This window comes from Pygocentrus nattereri, chromosome 9 (genome assembly GCF_015220715.1).
Source record: "Pygocentrus nattereri isolate fPygNat1 chromosome 9, fPygNat1.pri, whole genome shotgun sequence".
In the NCBI taxonomy this organism is placed as follows: Eukaryota; Metazoa; Chordata; class Actinopteri; order Characiformes; family Serrasalmidae; genus Pygocentrus; species Pygocentrus nattereri.
In genome coordinates this window covers 12,865,904-12,884,033 of record NC_051219.1, presented here as the reverse complement: position 1 = coordinate 12,884,033, position 18,130 = coordinate 12,865,904, and the positions used below count along the sequence as shown (strand labels likewise).

Sequence of the window (18,130 nt, the reverse complement as noted above, 5' to 3'; positions counted from 1 at the left end):
GGAGAATCCCCTCCAGATCAAGCCGTGTCCGCCGAGGCTGCCTGCTTATCATTGTTCTCTGGCTGAAGGAGATTTCCTGTGCTGTGAAATTCCTCCCTCACTCGCTGTAATCGGGACTCACTGTTTTTTGTCCTAACCTCACCCCTACTCCTATCTGGAACTCTGCTCAGGTTGTGACCCACTGCCAGAGGTCCAGTCCCTGATCTGTTGCTGAGGAGCTCTGACAGGCTGCCAGTGACCTCCGTGAACTCCGCAGGTTGCTATTAGCATTCGGCCCATTGAGCTCACGGCAGGAAAGCCATTTAACATTGGGTTAGTGGCGCAGAGCGACTTTTAGTTGTGATCTTGTGATCAAACTAATTGGTTTAGAGGAATACTTTGGTGACAAACTTCAGGCTTTATTAATATTTTCTCAGTTACTTGGCAGTAATACTGTTTTTTTTTATAGGTTTATAATAAAATGTTTTGTTTGAAATGAATTGTCACAGATGTGGTCAGAGCAAGAAGTTGGCAGCCCTGCCTTTGAGATTGCTGTTTTATCTTCCCTCTAATTAGCTTGTTGCTAAGGGAGTAGTTTGGCAAAAAAATCAAATATACACAATTGTCCTTTCACTTCAAAAGTATGTTTGGTGTCTGAAGTCTGAGTTTCGCGCTGGACAAAATCTAGAAATTGTGAAAATAATATTTTCTTGTTAAAGAAAATGGATTAACTTGGTTGCAAGTATGTTGAAAGTATTTATAGAGAACTCAATCAAAACCTGGTGAATGTCAGTAAATCTAATCATATCAGTCTAATATTGATTTTGCATTTGAGGCCCAAACAGCAAACCAGACTTTCTTTTTGAGCCAGTGTGTGATGTTAATACGTGAAAACATATTATTCCCGACCCGACACTTCTTACTTTTAAATGATTATTTCTGGTTTTACAGGGTGACGTGCAGCAACACTTGCACACCATATTTTAGCCTGTTTTTTTCCTTTTCACTCAGAGATGCTGCTTCTGTCAGTAATCAAAAAAGTGACGTAATGCAGCTTGAAACACCAAACCAAAAGGAACTCGCATGCTAATAGCCAGCCTGCTGAAGAAACCTCTGACTTCCGAAGCCATGTGCCTGTGCTTTACAGATTGTTAAAATATTAAATGTTTTCCATCATTATAGCAGAGTCACTCTGGCATTCAGCTGTAGACGCCTGTGAGAATTTTACAACTTAACTGAATCATCAAGACACAAGGCATAGAAAATGCTGTGATTGTTCCTCAGACCGTATGTTGCACTCTGGGGAAATCCCCAATAGAAAAGGAGGAAGTGCACCGTAGTAAAAGTTTTAATGGTTAAAGTGAACAAAACATTACGTGCACATGTTAATTAACATTACGTAGCAAGCTGTTTAAAGTAGTCCTCTCTTGATTTCTGTCAGTTCTCTTTTGGAACCCCCAATGAATATTTTTGAAGCATCGGCATCGGCTCACTTGTCAGTCACTGCTGCTGTTCTGTTACATCACTCTGTCGCCCAGGCTTAGTAGCTAATATAGTAAAGGAAGCTTTGTAGCTACTTTGTGAGCTACATCCTTAAATCACCACACTTGCCTCTAAACATGTTCAGTTGTTAAGCAAGCTCAAACAGACATGTTCATGTGGTTTCTGACACTGTATTCTGGCTCTAATTTTGACTGTTTTTTTTCTTCCTTTGTTCAGGATGGACAGACATAACTGAGAACTTAGAAACAAACCACAATAACAGTACAAACAGAGTAAAAACAGACCAATACAAAGACCAGCAAAGACCAAGTGCAAACACAGGGCTCAAATACAACAGGGATAACGAGGGACAGGCAGAAATCAGGTGGCGACAATCATGGGTGGAGTCATGAAACGAGGGGGCTGGAACAAAACAAACACACATGGGTAAACCAAAACAACACGAACACATGGACTGGACTGGGAGGGGCCAATCGTGACAATTACTTAATAATTTGGCACAATGTGAGGCAAATACGTGTTGTTCACAAGTTATTTTAGTTGTTAGTTACATTAGCCTCATAGCTCGCTTTTCATCAAACTGTTTCTCTAAAGCTAGAGGTGTTTTTTCCTATTTCCTAAAAAAAAAGCTCTCTGCTCAAAGCTGTCAGACTGCAGATGCCTGCTCCTTAGGTTCCATATCGTCTCCACAACCTGACAGTAACACACCTTCTTGCTCCTCACATCTTGAGTTGGATCAAATGCTGTCAGAAGATCCGGCTCATAAGTCACTGTAAACACTGTTAAACCACATCAGATGTTGCAGTGCATGAGGCAGTTCTGGTTTGGCTCAGTCTGTTCTAGTAGCATTTCAAAGCCAAGCAAAAAAACACCAAAGAAACCATTTGCCATCGTTGCGGTTGGTGTCTTGAATAGCCAGGAAAAGGGGACTGTTAGCCCAGTTGACCTTGTCCAGCCACTTGAAGTGATTCAGGTACTGAAGTCTTGAAATAAAAGCAGCTTTCAGTTAGAGTGAAATGGCTGCAAGTGAAACGTAGTGGATGCATTATATTCTTGCACTTACTGTCTCCTCTGTGCTAATGCTTTAGCTGCCTTTTACTCTTCAAATTCTGGAGAAATGTGCATTCTTTTGAACTTGAGGTAGAGTCTGTTGAAATACTTGTACCTCCTATAAAGTAGAAGGTACACCAACAAAGTATAAGGTACAAAAATAAGCACCATTTATAAGTTGTTGTGTATGTAGAAAGCTTGCCCAAGTTTCTGTTACCCTCCCTTTTTCAGTGGCCCACGCAAATCACAATAGCATGAGTAACTCACATCAGAGAAAGATGCAAAAAGGAGTAGGATGTTGAGCTCAGCGAGGCCAAATGGCTGATTTGGCATGTGTGTAAGCACTGCAGGCTAACCTGAAGAACAAACTGATGCTTTTATTGTGCGGCCTACATTGAGTATCCATCTTCTTGACTGTTTAGTAGAATTCACAATCGAGGTACCGATCGAGGTTATTTTTAAACTTCCCTGTTTCAGTTCAACATATGCACATAGCATATTTAAGCAAAACAACATACTATATAATCATAAAACATTATTAGTTTTATCCATTTTATGTGCAAGTTACTGCTTAAAGTTAGCTGCTCATAGCTGTGTACATCCATGAGAATATTAGCATATAGGGCTAATGTTAGCAAGCTATCTCACGGCTACATATGCAGAGTCAAACAGTGTTTTTGTAACTTAACCAACTTTTTGTAACTAGGCCAATTATCCCTTATATTTCTCCATGCAGCTGTCTTCTCTGTGTTTATTTAGCTGAAATACAAGATATTAGTTTTATTCCAAATATTCAATAGTATTTAACACACACACACACACACACATTTTCTAAGCCGCTTCTCCCTCTGGGTCGCGGGGGATGCTGGAGCCTATCCCAGGTGTCATTGGGCAAAAGGCAATAATATTTAACAAATTTGATAATCAAAGTATTTGAAAAAGGAAAAGCCATTTGAATAATTACCACTTTTATGAACCCACGCGCTTCTGTTGGGGAACAAAAGTTTGTTTGTCAAGCCAAATGCTTGCAGCTCTGCACACCACAGTCATTGGAGATTGCCGTTTGGCACAGTTGCAGAGCTCATGCAATTAGACATGGTGTTTGTCCAGCTAAGTTTTCTACTGCTCCAGATTGATGGCTAGCTAGCTAGCATTTCAGTTATCACTGAGAATAAATTAGTGTGTGGGCTAGCTGTCCAGAGCAGTAGGATTATTCAGAGCGCACCACTTGATGTGGCTGACTTCTGTGTTCCAGTGTAAAGCTGTTTTGAGCAGATTAAACTGCCTTTCCCCTGTTCGCTACATTTGACTTTCTTTTGAGATTGTGGTTAAAAAGCAGTTTTTCTCTCCTGCACCTCTTACTGCTATTTTCACAGAGCCAAGAACCTATTCAGGGTTGCCAGATTGGGCAGGATTGCTGGTTTAGCATTTTAATGCAAGTTTCCATGAAAATAATTATTTATGTTTGTTCATTACCTTGTAGCATTTCAACTAGGTTTTTATTAAGCTACATAACAGTGTAAAATAATAACAACAACAAAAAGAAGAACTCCCATTTAGTTTGTTAAGCGTTTCTTTATTCTTACAGAATATTGGAATATTTCAGATAATATTTAATATCTGAACATGGCAATATTGGATAGTTGTAGACCTAATTAGTTTCATCAATGTTTTCCATTTTCCAGCGGCAGCAAAATGTGAAAAAAAAGGCCAGTGCACAGTGGGGTCAAAGTTCAACATTTGTCACTGTGCTTTGTGCATTGCATGCGTTGGACACAGGTTGGAAAGAACAGCTCTGTTTAAGCAGTGGAAAACCTTTTCCTTCGACAGTGTGAATATGGCTTAATGTAGTAGGGCAATCTCCTTTATGACATTTGTATGGCTAGTCTTATTGGGGCTAAAGTTATTAAAAATGTGTATGTTTGTATTTCTAAGATTGTTTTGAAAGTGTATGCTGAGCAGACATCATCAGATATGCACCCAGCTTTGGTTCTTACTGCAGCGATATGATGAATTCCTTTTTGCATGGAGGGCATTCGATAATTTGCTAGATCAATAGGTTTGCCTCCCAGCCTTGCCACATTGAATGGTTTTCCTCTGGAGGCTGAGGGTATTCTGCAGCACTGTTGAAGATGAATGGCCAAGTGCAGATCAAAAGCTCAATCTCTACCTATCGCACTTGCACTCCCTCTCTGTCTCTTAGATACTGCGTTAAAAACAAGCAGTTAATGCACTCCAACACATTCTGTGCTTCTGTCTGAAGATGACTCAGGCTGCTAGACCAGAACTCCTTTATTCATCTACTGACTACTGTTGGTCTCTTGATGTCCTGATCTGAGAGTGAGGGAATATAATGTAGCTAGTTATTCACCAGTGGCCTAACTAGTCCATTTCAGGGTAGTCTTGAGTTTAACCTGAAGTAATGTTGTTCAGGCACAATGCAGTCCTAAGCAAATCTAGTTTAAAATCAAATTTATGTTATTTAATGATCCCCTTGTCCTAAATGTAGTTCATTAGCAATAGCATGTTTGGTGTCTGATGTCTTGCTTCTTTACTTTTGCATGGAAAATAAGGCTAATGTAGCTAATGAAAGTAATGGAAGCTTTACCCATTAATTAGCATTGCACTCATAACTGAGGTGAATAATCTCAAATAGACTTGCGTATGTGGTTTCTTATGTGGATAGCTACACTAGCCTCGTAGCGCCAACGTAACAATGAGGCTATCTTGGCTGATAAAGTCCTTGTGAGGTAATGGGAAACTTCTGTTACTTTAAACATTGACCCAAAGCTTCTTATTACAAGATTCTTCAGTAATGGCTATGGAGAGGGTGTAAGAGAGCATCTACCAGTCTCTGAGAGCATCTACATCCCAAAGCCAATTAATCAGTAAATATTTATTGTTTTGTAAGTAGCATTCGGGGACTATCCCGAGGTCAACTAGGTCTGTTCTTAATTTGGGGACATGCTGTTGAATTCACTTCTGGCCCTTAATCAGCTGCAGCAGGGAGTACCAAAGGGCAAGAAGATGTCTGGACTCCACGGTTTGAGAGATTTGTATCTGTGGAAGAATTTCTAAATTCCTTTTTTCAATAGAACATTAGGCTTTAAACTTAACTATATATAAGGATATACTTAATATTACATATAGACTCTCAGAGCATGTCTGGATGTTTTTAGTAAGTAAACACAATGTATATAGCAAAATAAGTTTCCACTGATTCCACTGATTTGCCAAAAATGTCAAAAACACGTCTATTTTTCAAAATCTGTGGTACATGCAAGGCAAAATAGTGTCCAGTAAAAACTACTTTTTTCACCACTTTTCCATTGTCAGCATTTCATATAACAACTCTGAAAACACATGTAGGTTCACTGGTCATCATGGATAGTGAAAAAATTTGCTAATTTACCTTGATTGTAAAGAAATCAGTCTGTAGGTTTCTCTACGAAGCAGCATTTCACACCAAATCACTCTGAATGACTTTGATTGAATTATGCTAAAAGGAACAACTGACAAATATCTGTTGTGTTCTTGTTGTGATGTCAATACTCGTCAGCACTCAAACCTTTCAGGTGTTTAAACCTGCAATAATATGAACATGAAGCTACGTGTCAAAGCTAAATATGCAAAAGAATTTCTGAATAGAGGTTCTGTGTTAACTATTTTTTTTCTTGAAAAGTACCAGCTAAAATGAAACTTTAGAAGGCATAGTATCTCCAGAATGTTCAGTGTAAATGCTGCAGGTATTCATTAATCCTGTTGACATATACCATAGGCTGGGATGTAGTCCTGGAGGACCACAGCACTGCAGAGTTCTATGTAGAGTCCGATACACCTTGCCTGAGTAATTAGCTAATGAGTTAAATCTGGCATGTTACAGCAGGGAAACACCAACACGTGTTAGAATGTGGCCCTCCAGGGCTGGAGCTGTGCGGCATTGCTACAGAAATCTTTACCGCACCCCTTAGAGCCTTACAGCCTGTAAACAATTAATCACCAGCAGCCAGCATCAGCACTCCTGCCTATAACAGTACAAAACAACAGCACACAAAACAGCCACTGCAGCACAACAGCAGGATGTTCTGATAGCTGCATGCACTAGTGCTGCAATAACAGGGCAGGAGGCTGAGTTTGGTTTGGTTTGGTTTGGTTTGGTTTGGTTTGGTTTGGTTTGGTTTGGTTTGGCTATTTCGTCAAGGACCATGTATAAAAATATCTCAAGATGCTTTGCATCATTTCCATCTGTGGGAAGCCAGACATAGATTCCCAGACCCAGATTAAGTTTAAGCCTAATAAGAATTTCCAAGGATCATTCACCACTGGCTCTGGAATTTATTCCAAGACCAGGCTTAGTTCATGTATGGGAAACTGGCCGAACTTGGTACAGCATACAAATACAAAGCGAAAATAGAGCATGATAGAACATGAGACATCGTAACAGTTCAAATGGAGTTCCAGTGCCTTTTGGTGTTTGGAAACCTAAATACTCAAGATATAATTTATGCAAAAATTACTTTGCTAACCCTGAACAAGTAAGCAACTCTGTCCTCCACTTTTATCTACGTAATGTAATCATGTTACCATGTAGTTAGAATTGTGGTACCTTTTCAAAAATTTCAAAGTCTTTCCATGTAAAGCACCATGTTTCTCAACTAAAATGCAAACCGCTATATAAATTAATATTATTGGTATTATTTTGCCCCAGTCACAACAAATATAGTCAGTCGTATGCATGCACCCGCACATGCCACAAAACTGATATATGGTAGAATCTCTTTCAACAGTTAACTGGTTTAATGTAACTATATAATTCTTATATATATAATTCTTAGCATGCAAGAGGTGAATTAACATAGTTCATTTGTGGCATCTCTCCAAACATCAAAACTATTCATGGTACACAGTGAAAAGTCCTCACCAATGGTTAAAATGTGCATAATGAAATAAATAAGAATCATAATAAATAAATAAGAATCAGAATAATAATAATAATAAAACAACAGTCAGACAAGGATCCAAAAATACAAGACTTAAAAGACACTAGATAAAGAAATACGTCATGGCTCAGTTCACAAATCTTCACAAGCACCAAGGAAACCTATGGGGCTTTCAATTCAGATGATCCTTGTTAACTCATAAAGTCGGAAAATTGTGATATCAACCAATCGCAACCACCAGTTTTTGTGTATCAGCAAATACATGTATCTAGTGTGATGGACCAGTGATGTGGTTCACAATACAAATACAATGACAGCCAGGCAGGAACACTGCTGTTTGTTGTGGATTTTAGAAATGTTGCTTTCAGAATTGCTGGTATGTTTAACATTAACTTGACATATTCTTGGCCAGTTTGGTCTGCTAGGTTTCTATAGCATCATTAAACATACGGGAAGGTGATATGTCACAAGTCATAAATGGGCATAATGTGGGATTTGCCTGAGTTTACCATTGTATTCATTACTTCCTCAGCTGCTTTATAACTTTTAATTTGCAATTTTATGAGTTTACAATGGCTGTGCAAGTACATTGATATACACAGAGTTAACAAGTCACAGGTGAAAACAGTGATGCTAAAGACAGCTGAACCACCCGAGAACCAGACATACACATACACTGACTGATTAACACCTACATGATATATAAAGTAATAAAATTAGAAAATGAATGGTTATTCCATCCAATTAAATCAGTGTTTTCATGATTACTCAGCGTTGATATCTCATGTTCACAAGAAAAAAAACACGATCAACAAACTCTGTAGGGAGGCCGGATGCACTGGCATCCTGTTCCACAGAGTTGAGTGAATATTCTCTGTGCTAAAAACAGCAGTACTTTTATTTCGAAGAGTGCAAGTGCTTGCTCAGCAACTGCGCACATTCTACACATCACCAAAGAGAGAGAGAGAGACCGAGAGAGAGACAGAGAAAGAGAGAGAATCTTTGCATGTGCATACTTTTGCTTAGAATTGAAATGAGGGGGGTGCTTACTCTTTTGGATGACACACATACCCGCTCCCTGCTCTGGCATTATGAGGAAGCAGTGTGCCGCATTTCTCTGTACCAATTCTGCACGGTCATCCCAGCACAGCGTTTGATGCTGGGGCACTAGGAGTAAGCAGCTCAACTCATCCTGGCCTGGTTTTCTGAAAGCATGGCAATCATAGTTATATGGTAGAGCGAGTATCTCTGAGAACACTCCACCATGTAAAACTGAACATTATGCTCTGGTCTTTTTGGAAATGCAGCTTGTTCAAACAGACCTGCAGTACTGAAGCCTAAACAACACAGTGAAAATCAGTCAGCCAGTTACTGTGTGTGGTAGTTTGCTTTGTAGTCTTCAGCCAGGTAAAATACAAATGTATAAACCAGCTGATAATCGTTGTGTTGAATAGATAGAGAACTAGATTGTTCAGAAGTTTGTGAACCCCACTTGAATGTTTGGAACTGTTTTCAATAATATAAAATCTTTTTGGTTGCAGATAAATGCCAAAATGGTTCTAACATGGTGCTAGTACTGTACATCTTCACAGCTTCAGGTTCTAAATAACTTGTGCGGCTGGAAAAAATAACACATCTTACATAGGTATAGAGTATGGATAGAACTGTATATGATTCAAATATGGCTGAGAAGCTGTATAACATTAAAGAGTTATCATTCATACGCCTCATATTTCAAAAGTAGTGATCAAATTTAAGATAAGATAATCCTTTATTAGTCCCACAGCGGGGAAATTCACAGTATTACAGCAGCAGCAGACTAACAGGAGTAAGGCACTCAGTAATTTCAGGCATGTAACAGGAAATTACAGTTATTATTTTCTATTATTCACGATTATGTGTCTTGATGACATTCTATAGGACATGCCCATGCTGAAAGTCCTGTTTGTTTAAATGAACCTCATGAAAGCGTGTGTGTGTATGTTACAGATATGCCAGTCTGTATTTCTGCTGTGCCATTGAGGACCAGGATAATGAGCTGATCACCCTGGAGATCATTCATCGCTATGTTGAGCTGCTGGATAAATACTTTGGCAGTGTAAGTGTCTTTTGCTGTTCACTTCTTGCTATTTTTTAAAGCCACACATTTTACACGAGTGCTCAGATGAACTCTATTCACCAACTGAACATAACTGTTACAGTATGTTACAGTAATGTGATGTGAAGCAGAATACATTCTACTGTATTGGTTCAAAGTCAAAGTTTAAAACACATTTTGACCTTTTTCAGGTTTGGTACCCCCCCACCCCCTCTTGAACGCACAATAGCCCCCCCCCCCCACTTTTTTATTTTTTATTTTTCCCCTTTATTTAGATGTTTATAAATTTTTTTTATATTAATGTTTTGATTTTTCATTGTTTTTATTTCTTTATTTTCCTTTCATGTTATTTTATTTGCATATTGATTACGATTCGATTATAAGGCTGTATTTTGTAGTTGTTGCTTTAGTACTTTTGTCTTTGAATGTTTTATTTTATATTTGTGTTGTAAGACCTTTAAAAAGCAATAAAAATAAATAAATAAAAACAACTTTTGGACTTTTAGCAAACTTGGGCTTCAGACTTGCTTTGAATGGCCCTATGCCTTAATTTATTTGAGCTAATTTTGTTTTTGCCGGTACATGACTAGCAAACACAAATTTCAATAGTTGACCACTAATAAGGTAATAATAATCATAGAAATATTCAACAAAGCATAAAAGAAGTTTATTTAACTGCAGAAAATATGCTTATAGATATTCTTAAGGTTACACACTGATTTTCAGAATTTGGGACACATTTACTTCAAAACAAGTCCCATTACCTGCTATGAAACTCCTGTGGACTAAAGCTCTATGTGCTTCAGTAGTGACATGAAAAGGTGGGGGCTTATTAGTATCTCATTTAATATTGAAGGTCTGAAACTTAACCCCTTAAAATGGTCAGGGCCCACCACTGGGCCCAAAGGTTTAATACACACTTCTGAAACTTAGGCATAGCTTAACCAATTAGCACTGAAGTCCCTGTAGTTACTAAATAATAAGGCTTAGTATGTAATAAGACTAGGATTTTTTAAATATAGTTTTGTACTGTGGAACTGCAGATCGAACCATTTTGGTAGAATGGTCTGTATATGAAAGTGTGTAACGTAAGTCTTTGTGAAAGTTATGCAGTTAAAGTGATAGGCAGCAGACAGAATGGCAAACACTACGCAAGCACATGATAAAACAGCTGGACAGCGCGTGTTATTGGCATCAAGCATGTCAAGAGATAAACCACACAGGACAGTCTGACACCTGTTACAACCATCTTGTTAAAAGACAATAAGTACAACATTCAATAAATAAAAGGAAATGTAAGTCTAGCAAAATGGCATCCAGTATATATAGAGGATCAGCTACACTGCAGAAAAGTCAAAAGAAGAATAACCAAAATTCAAAATAAAAAAACGATAAAGCTAAAGTAACTTAGGCTCAGAGTAAATTATTTATATGTTACTGGCATCTTGCAGCAAGGACAGAGGCCATGGTGATAGCTTCTATCTGTTGTAATTATGGTTTAATAAGTGTAAGTAATAGTAATTAAGTCATTTAATAAGTAATCTCATTACAGTTTATCTAACACATACTGATGTAAAACTTCCATTCTAGCATAAAACTGTCAAAACATTTTTTTGCCTATAATAAAATAATACAGTATTAAAAAAAATGTTGTTTATCTAAAGTGAACAAAAGTAGAGGAGGCAAGGAGCTCTTTGGTTGCTAGCTAAGGTATGTTTTTAAAAGTCAAGATAGTGTTTCCTTCTTTCTGCAGGTGTGTGAGCTGGACATCATCTTTAACTTTGAGAAGGCGTACTTCATCCTGGATGAGTTTCTTCTGGGTGGAGAGGCTCAGGAGACTTCCAAGAAGAATGTCCTGAAGGCAATCGAGCAGGCCGACCTGCTGCAGGAGGTAAACTAGTACTGACCATGCTTTACAATGCACTGCTCTTTCAAACTATACCCTACTACATGCATCACTGAAGCAGTTCATTTTATCCATCGCTCTTTATCATGTACTACTAACATTAGTGGATATGTTGAGTGCCTGATGAGTAGGGGTGGGTGATATGATGATATAATCAGCTTTTCTAAGTGTGTCATGGGTATCATCAGTACTTAAAGAGCACTGGCTGAACACAAGACACCAATGCTTCATTAAGAATTTATACAGGGCTCCCAAGTGGCATAGTTGTCTTAGGTTTTGCCCTATTGTCAGCAGATCTTCCAGGAGTCCATAATTGGTCCTGGTTAATTGGAGATTGGAGCCAGTGTTGTGCAGTATAGGAAACGTATCAGTGTATTTACAGTAGAAGTCCAGTTTTGCTGGTCCACTGTGTTCCAGTTTAGCAAACCTCAGACAAAAAAAATGATGTACTGTCATATATATCATGACATATTGTGTAAAATCTCTTTGTTATTAAATGTTTTGCCCTGTTGCTCACTCAATCTGGTAACTTGCCCATAAAGGATTGCAGTGAAACAGATAAGTAGGCTTGTTGATGAAATAGTCTTTTGAATGCTGTGCTAACTGGCATTGGAAACAGGATTAGGATTAAGGCTTAAACCTTTGATGTTAAACCCAAAGGCATGTCAACAACTCCTCTAAAAGGCTCCAGCTCCAAATCTCTGCCCTAAGCCCTTCCCATCAATCCAAGCTTCCAACAGATGTTTTTTTCTGATTTAGACATCTTAAAATCTTTCTCTTTATACTTCCACTTCCACTCCTTACTCTTTCTCTCTATATCTAGCTCTCTATCTCTCTCTCTCCCTCATGCTGTCTTCATGGTATGATTTTCAAGCTGTCTCATTAGTTGTCAGGGCAGCGTTTTGCATGGTGTGAGGGTGAGGTGATTTCTCTGTGGGGGGACTTTTTAATTTGAGCAGCCTCAAGGAGCTTTAATAACTGCACTCTCTTGCTCTGTCTTACTTGTTCCCTCTCGTTCTCCCTCTCTTGCCATAGAACTGTAGAGCTCATACCAGCAGGTCTGGAACTGTTGCAGCTCTACAAGCTGACTCACTGAGTAAACTCTGTGTGTGATGGTACACACACACACACACACACACACACACTTGCATGGATGGACAATCATTCACTTCCAATTATGAAGATCACACACTATGGCTGCACAATGTGGACATATTGCAATCATATGGCTACATGCTTACAATATATTACAATAATATAATACATAGATTTTTATAAGATAGATTTCATAGATTTTATAATACAAAGATTTTTTTTGGGTCATCTGAAATCTTTGTCTTGATTTTTACAGAAAGAAAATCAGACAATACAGCACATACACAGTCTAGGGATGCACAATGATATTGGTATCTGCAGATAATTGTGAGAGAGAGATATTTATATTTGACCGATTTTTCACACCAGTAACTGATGACATATTTATTGTACTCTGGAAGTGCAGACACTGGGCTACAGTGTTAAATTGCCAGCATTTACTGAACCCTATATAAATAGAGATAAATGTCATATTTCATAAAGGGCTTTTCACATGGCAAGCAACAGTCACGCATCCCCCATTAATTTTCGAAGAGAGACAGGCGGACAGGCAAAGCAATGCTGGTGGAGCAGCAGGTGGTGTGACAAGTGAGCTCAACTCCAAGAAACCATTGTGCCCATCCTTGAGACGAGGACACGCAAGCTCACCTCTGAGCTGAAAGTTTTCTGTCATCCAATAAAATCACAGTTTTTACTGAAGAGTTAAAGAAGGAACGCCTCAAACTAGCATCTGCAGAGTGTCCTGAGCAGTATAGTATTTTTTAATCTAAATACACAGAGACATCAATCCGAAGAGCTATGTCGTGGCATGTGTCTTTGGCTTTTGCAGATGGTGAAACTGCCCAAATAAGTGTCATATTTAAAATATTTGTGCGATCTGGATCGAGCAGTTTTTCATTCGCCATATGAAAAGCTTTTCTGAGTGGTGAATGGAAAGTAGCAATACAGATGGAGCAGGGAGCAATGTGTCGCTTGCTGTATGAAAAGTTGAAAAACGAGACAAATACTGAAAGAATGCAATTGTAAGTTAGCCATGTTTCTGTCAGTCTTCTACCTTAGGTTAACTGTGTGAGACACTGCCACAGCAACTCACACAACCTTTTTTGTCTGTTTTTAACAGAAATTATTAAAAGTGCAATTATGCTCATTTCTCTTAGCTTTTCTATGGGATCTTTAGTGTTATATCATCGCTGAACTAACCATGGTAGAAGTTCACTTTCCATGCTTTCTTTAGTATTACCCTACTTAAACACAAGATCAGTTTGGATATCTGCATGCTCAGATAGTTGCACCCAATCCTTCCATCCCTCTCCAATTTTGTTAGCAGGCTATGTTTGGGTCATAGTGAAGTTATAGGTCATATTAAGCCATATTACTTTATCTACTTTTTGCATCAAAGAGCTCCCAAACTCTTTCTCTCCCAAAGCGGTCCTTTCATTTTTGGCCACTAAGGGTGGGACTGTCTGAAATTAGGGTGGTGTCCATTGTCCTTTAATGCTAACCCAGGTAGATGTAATCCCAATTTCTATTTCCCAATTTTATAAATAGGTATGTATTGACATTGGCAGATATTTCTATAAAAAATATTGGATAAAGGCATCAGCATGCAAATCCCATATCACTGCATCCCTAAGCCTGACATACTACTCACCTACTCTGTTAGAATGACACACACACAGACACACATCATTATAATGTCACTAAAAAGACTGACCAGCTCTGCTGCTCTAAGAAGAACAGAACTGAGCTGGTTGTGGTCAGCGTTCTGCTGCAGTCACTTTCACAAAGCTTCTGGTCACACTTTCCTGTTCCAGAGCGGAATCACACAGTGGAGTAAATGGCACTTATTACTGCAGGCTGGCCCAGTCTGATGGCCTTTGATTAAGCGTGCACAGCGATGACAGAAATAGATACTATTGTTGGGGGAGCATCATACGCTTGTGCAAAAGCAGCCTGGCACACTGCAGCTGCTCTTTATCTCAGCATGGTAATTACTGCTGACATTTCGGTGCCTTTTGCCAGCTATCCTTCTTGTCTTTCCATTTTTGTTTTTTTTTTTCTTTCTCCTCCACTTCTTGTTTCTGTCATTGCGCTTTGTTCGAACACAGAAGTACTTGGGGTTTTTTTATTTTCTTCCTTTGACTCCACTTGACATGATTTCTTTCTGTCTTTCTTTCTGTTCTCTCTTGCTCCTTGTCCTGTTTCTGTTTTCCTCTCTCTCTGTGATTTACAGAATCTAGATTTTCAGATTCGTCTCTTTCCAGGTATAGTGCTTTGATTACTGATTATTAATTAGAAAACCCAGTGAGACTGTAGTCCCCTCTTCTGTACCCTAAGGCCCTCTGCTAGCTAGTAGATATCAATCAACATCTGACCTGTCAGAGTTGGGAAGCTCACATGCCAGCAACACTGCCCTTTAGGAGTATATGTAGGCAAACAAATGTTACAAAAATTGGTCCAGATTTGAATTATCACATTAAAATGCCATCTTGTCTGAATGCTGTTGATGTGTTGGCCATCAAATTTTATTTTTGTTACATGGTTATCAAATGCTCATTTTATAAGACTACATTGACTACACTGGGTTTTTTCACACTGGGCTGAGTAATACTGCCTTTAAACTACCCTCTCCTTGAGACAAAATGCTGGCATAGCCAGTAGGTGATATTTAACATTTAACTAGCCTTACAGTGAGGGAACACATCAGTGACATTTTGAATTAAACATATTTATATTACCACTATTCACATGAAATCTAGACTCAACATTGGATTTTACTACACAGATAAAGAAATCATGACACTCCAAACTCAAAAAAGGTTTTGGGCAATAAAGTGGAATGACACAAGAAAAAGCTATTGAACACGCTAACTGAAATTTATTAAATGCTTGGTGGAGTAGCCTTTGTTTGCAGTGACAACTAATCTCTCACAATGTGGGATTTTGTCCCGTTCTTCACAGATGGTCTTTAATCCTGAAGATTCTGGGGGGCCTGCTGGTGAATCTTGATCTTTCGTTCCTTCTAAAAAATTTCTGTTTGGTTTTTATTGAGTCTTCTTTGCCGTATGTTTTGGATCACTTCCCTGGTGGAAGGTCCACCCACATCTCTTCCTTCTCGTCCGAGTGGATGGCAACAGGTTCTTCTCAATAATTTCCCAGTACTTGGCTCCATTCATCTTGCCTTCGATAATTTGGATTCTGAAACAGCAACTTTACTGTAGATATGGTATTTTTAGGGTCACAATTAGAGCCATTTCTTCTCTAAAAATAGTGCATCAAATTGTTCCTGAAGAGTTCGATTTTCGTCTCCTCTGACCACACAATGTTCTCCTAATAATCTACAGTCTTCTCCAAATTTCAGATACACTTTAACATGCCTTTTCTTTAGCAATGGAGTCTTCCATGATGATTGCAAATGTAGTCCGAGGAAGTGAAGTGCATCTCCTTTTGTTTTCTCTGTGACGACTGTACCTGCTTGTTCTTCTTTCTGGATCTCTTTTCGAGTGGTTCTTGGCTCTTGGGCTACTCTTCTGACAAGCTTTCTGGCTTCCCAGTCATAAAATCTTGCGAGGAGCTCCTGTGCTTGACCAACTGATGGTCAAATAATGTTTCTTCCACTTGCAGCTAGTTGACAAATCTGCCTGTAACAAGCACGATTGCTGTGCTGCTCAGCTATCTTGTTACGCATCTACCCATCATGAGATGTTTCTTGCATGACAAGGTTGGTGACAAATGATTTGTTTACTTGTATTACAAGGTGGATTTTTCAAGGATTACAAGTACTAATCTACCAACATGTGCTAACCCAGTTGATTCTTATTACCTCAGGTAGGAGAACTATTATGGGCCATTAGCCGGTTAAGTGCTTTTTCTTACTGTATTCAATACTTTTTTCCTGTGTCATTCCACTTTATAACAGATAGCTTTTTTCTTAATTAAAATGTTATAGTTTCTTTCCAAAGTCTGGTCTAAGCCTGTAAATTGCTGCACTGGAAATGTATTAAATACTTATTTCCCCACTTTATTACTTATATATATTTATAATATTTATTTCCCCTCCACTAGCATTCCTTAATTTATAACTTGAAACCATTTTTAATCATTTTTAAAATCTAAAACCCACAATCTGAAAATTAGAGATTTAGCTGCTTCAAGCTAATTTCCAACTGATTTTAGACATTCATTCTATATAGTAGATCTGGTCGGATCACATAATTTGTGAATTAAGAGTATTTTTGGGAAGGATAATGAGAATATTGCTGGCATGTGGTATATGCTCTGAATAAGAAATAGTCTAGATCAGATATGTAAATCTGCTCCTGTTCTAGCCAATGAAGTTCTGAGAAACAGCATTAGTACCAGTCATGTTAGATTTGTGTTTGTGTTAAAACTAATATCTGCAAGATGCTAGACTTTTTGGAAAGCATCTTGCACTTTTAGAAACTAGTAGCTGATAGTGTAGCTATGATAAAAGTTCTTGAATTCCAAAAGAAAATGTGCCGGGTCCTGCACTGCTGTCCACATACTACTGTGATATGTGCTGACCAGTCTCTACCAAAGGGAATGGTTAAGAACCATAATCAGGAATTTTGAGTAATCTCTGACCTGTGCCTTCGGTCACCACAGCCATAACGAGGCCTAGTCACGCTATGCTGCAGTGGCTCACATGATGACTGTTCAGGGATTCATTCGGATGGCGGCTCTACGGGCAGGGCTGAGTGGAAACAAAGCTCTTTTGTCTGCCTGGCAGCAGCCGCACACTGAGCCATGACCCAAATGTGCGCTCCGCCGAGAGAGCAGAGGAGAGAGAGGACGCCAAAGAGCTTACAGCCATTTACAATGCTAACACTAACCTGTCGCCCAGAAGCCAGAGAGGCTTCTTTAGGATGAATTAGTAGATGTTGCCCTTGCCCACTCATCTGAGTCCAGGTTTTATGCTACATTGATTCTGATGATGCTTTGATGAGGGAGGCTGGATCTAGATCAGCATGGGTTTGCAGCTTTCTCCATGAGGTCCTGCTGATGCAGCTCTCATGAAAGTCATACTCATGTAAATACAGGATAGTGATTCTCATAGAACATTATTTTGGTGACAAGGGACGCAGGAATTTTTTAAGTGTTGGAAAATTCATTTCAGGCATTTTTGGGGTGGGGGGGTTACAAAAATACAAAACCTCAGGGTAAAATATGAAAAAAATTAAATACATTTATTGAGTAAAAATATAGAATTCCACATTAAAAACTGAATAATTCCTTTCATTTTGAAATATAGCTCGAGGTTCCATATTCAGCTGGTTACATGAGTATATAGTTTAGTCTGTCTATTTAACATGTTGCTAGATGTACTTAATTTGTAGTTTTATTGTGTACATTGGCTTTGTTAAGTATCTCTAGTTGTCTCTTTTGCTCCCCACATTTTCCTCAAAGGGAAACTTCATTCAAAGCCCTGCCATTTTTGCTAATACCTGAAAGTTACTAAGTGTTATGTGACATTATGCAAATGAGATTATGCTAACTGATCTCCACTAGCTTTCCTGAATTAAGTATATTGTTTGGTTT

At 38.6% G+C, this 18,130-nt stretch overlaps 1 protein-coding gene across 7 annotated transcripts in view; it reads left to right on the top strand.

The window, feature by feature from the left end:
* LOC108435569 (AP-1 complex subunit sigma-2) overlaps positions 1–18,130 on the top strand; it is a 49,540-nt gene that overhangs the window by 9,984 nt on the left and 21,426 nt on the right. For 6 of the 7 annotated variants that reach the window (XM_017711498.2, XM_017711496.2, XM_017711499.2 and 3 more), the window contains exons 3-4: positions 9,462–9,570; positions 11,324–11,461. In XM_017711498.2, coding sequence (XP_017566987.1) covers positions 9,462–9,570; positions 11,324–11,461 — 247 coding nt within the window. Of the gene's footprint in view, positions 1–9,461; positions 9,571–11,323; positions 11,462–14,804; positions 14,836–18,130 lie in introns of all 7 variants that reach the window. The other variant, XM_017711495.2, reaches the window with a different exon arrangement.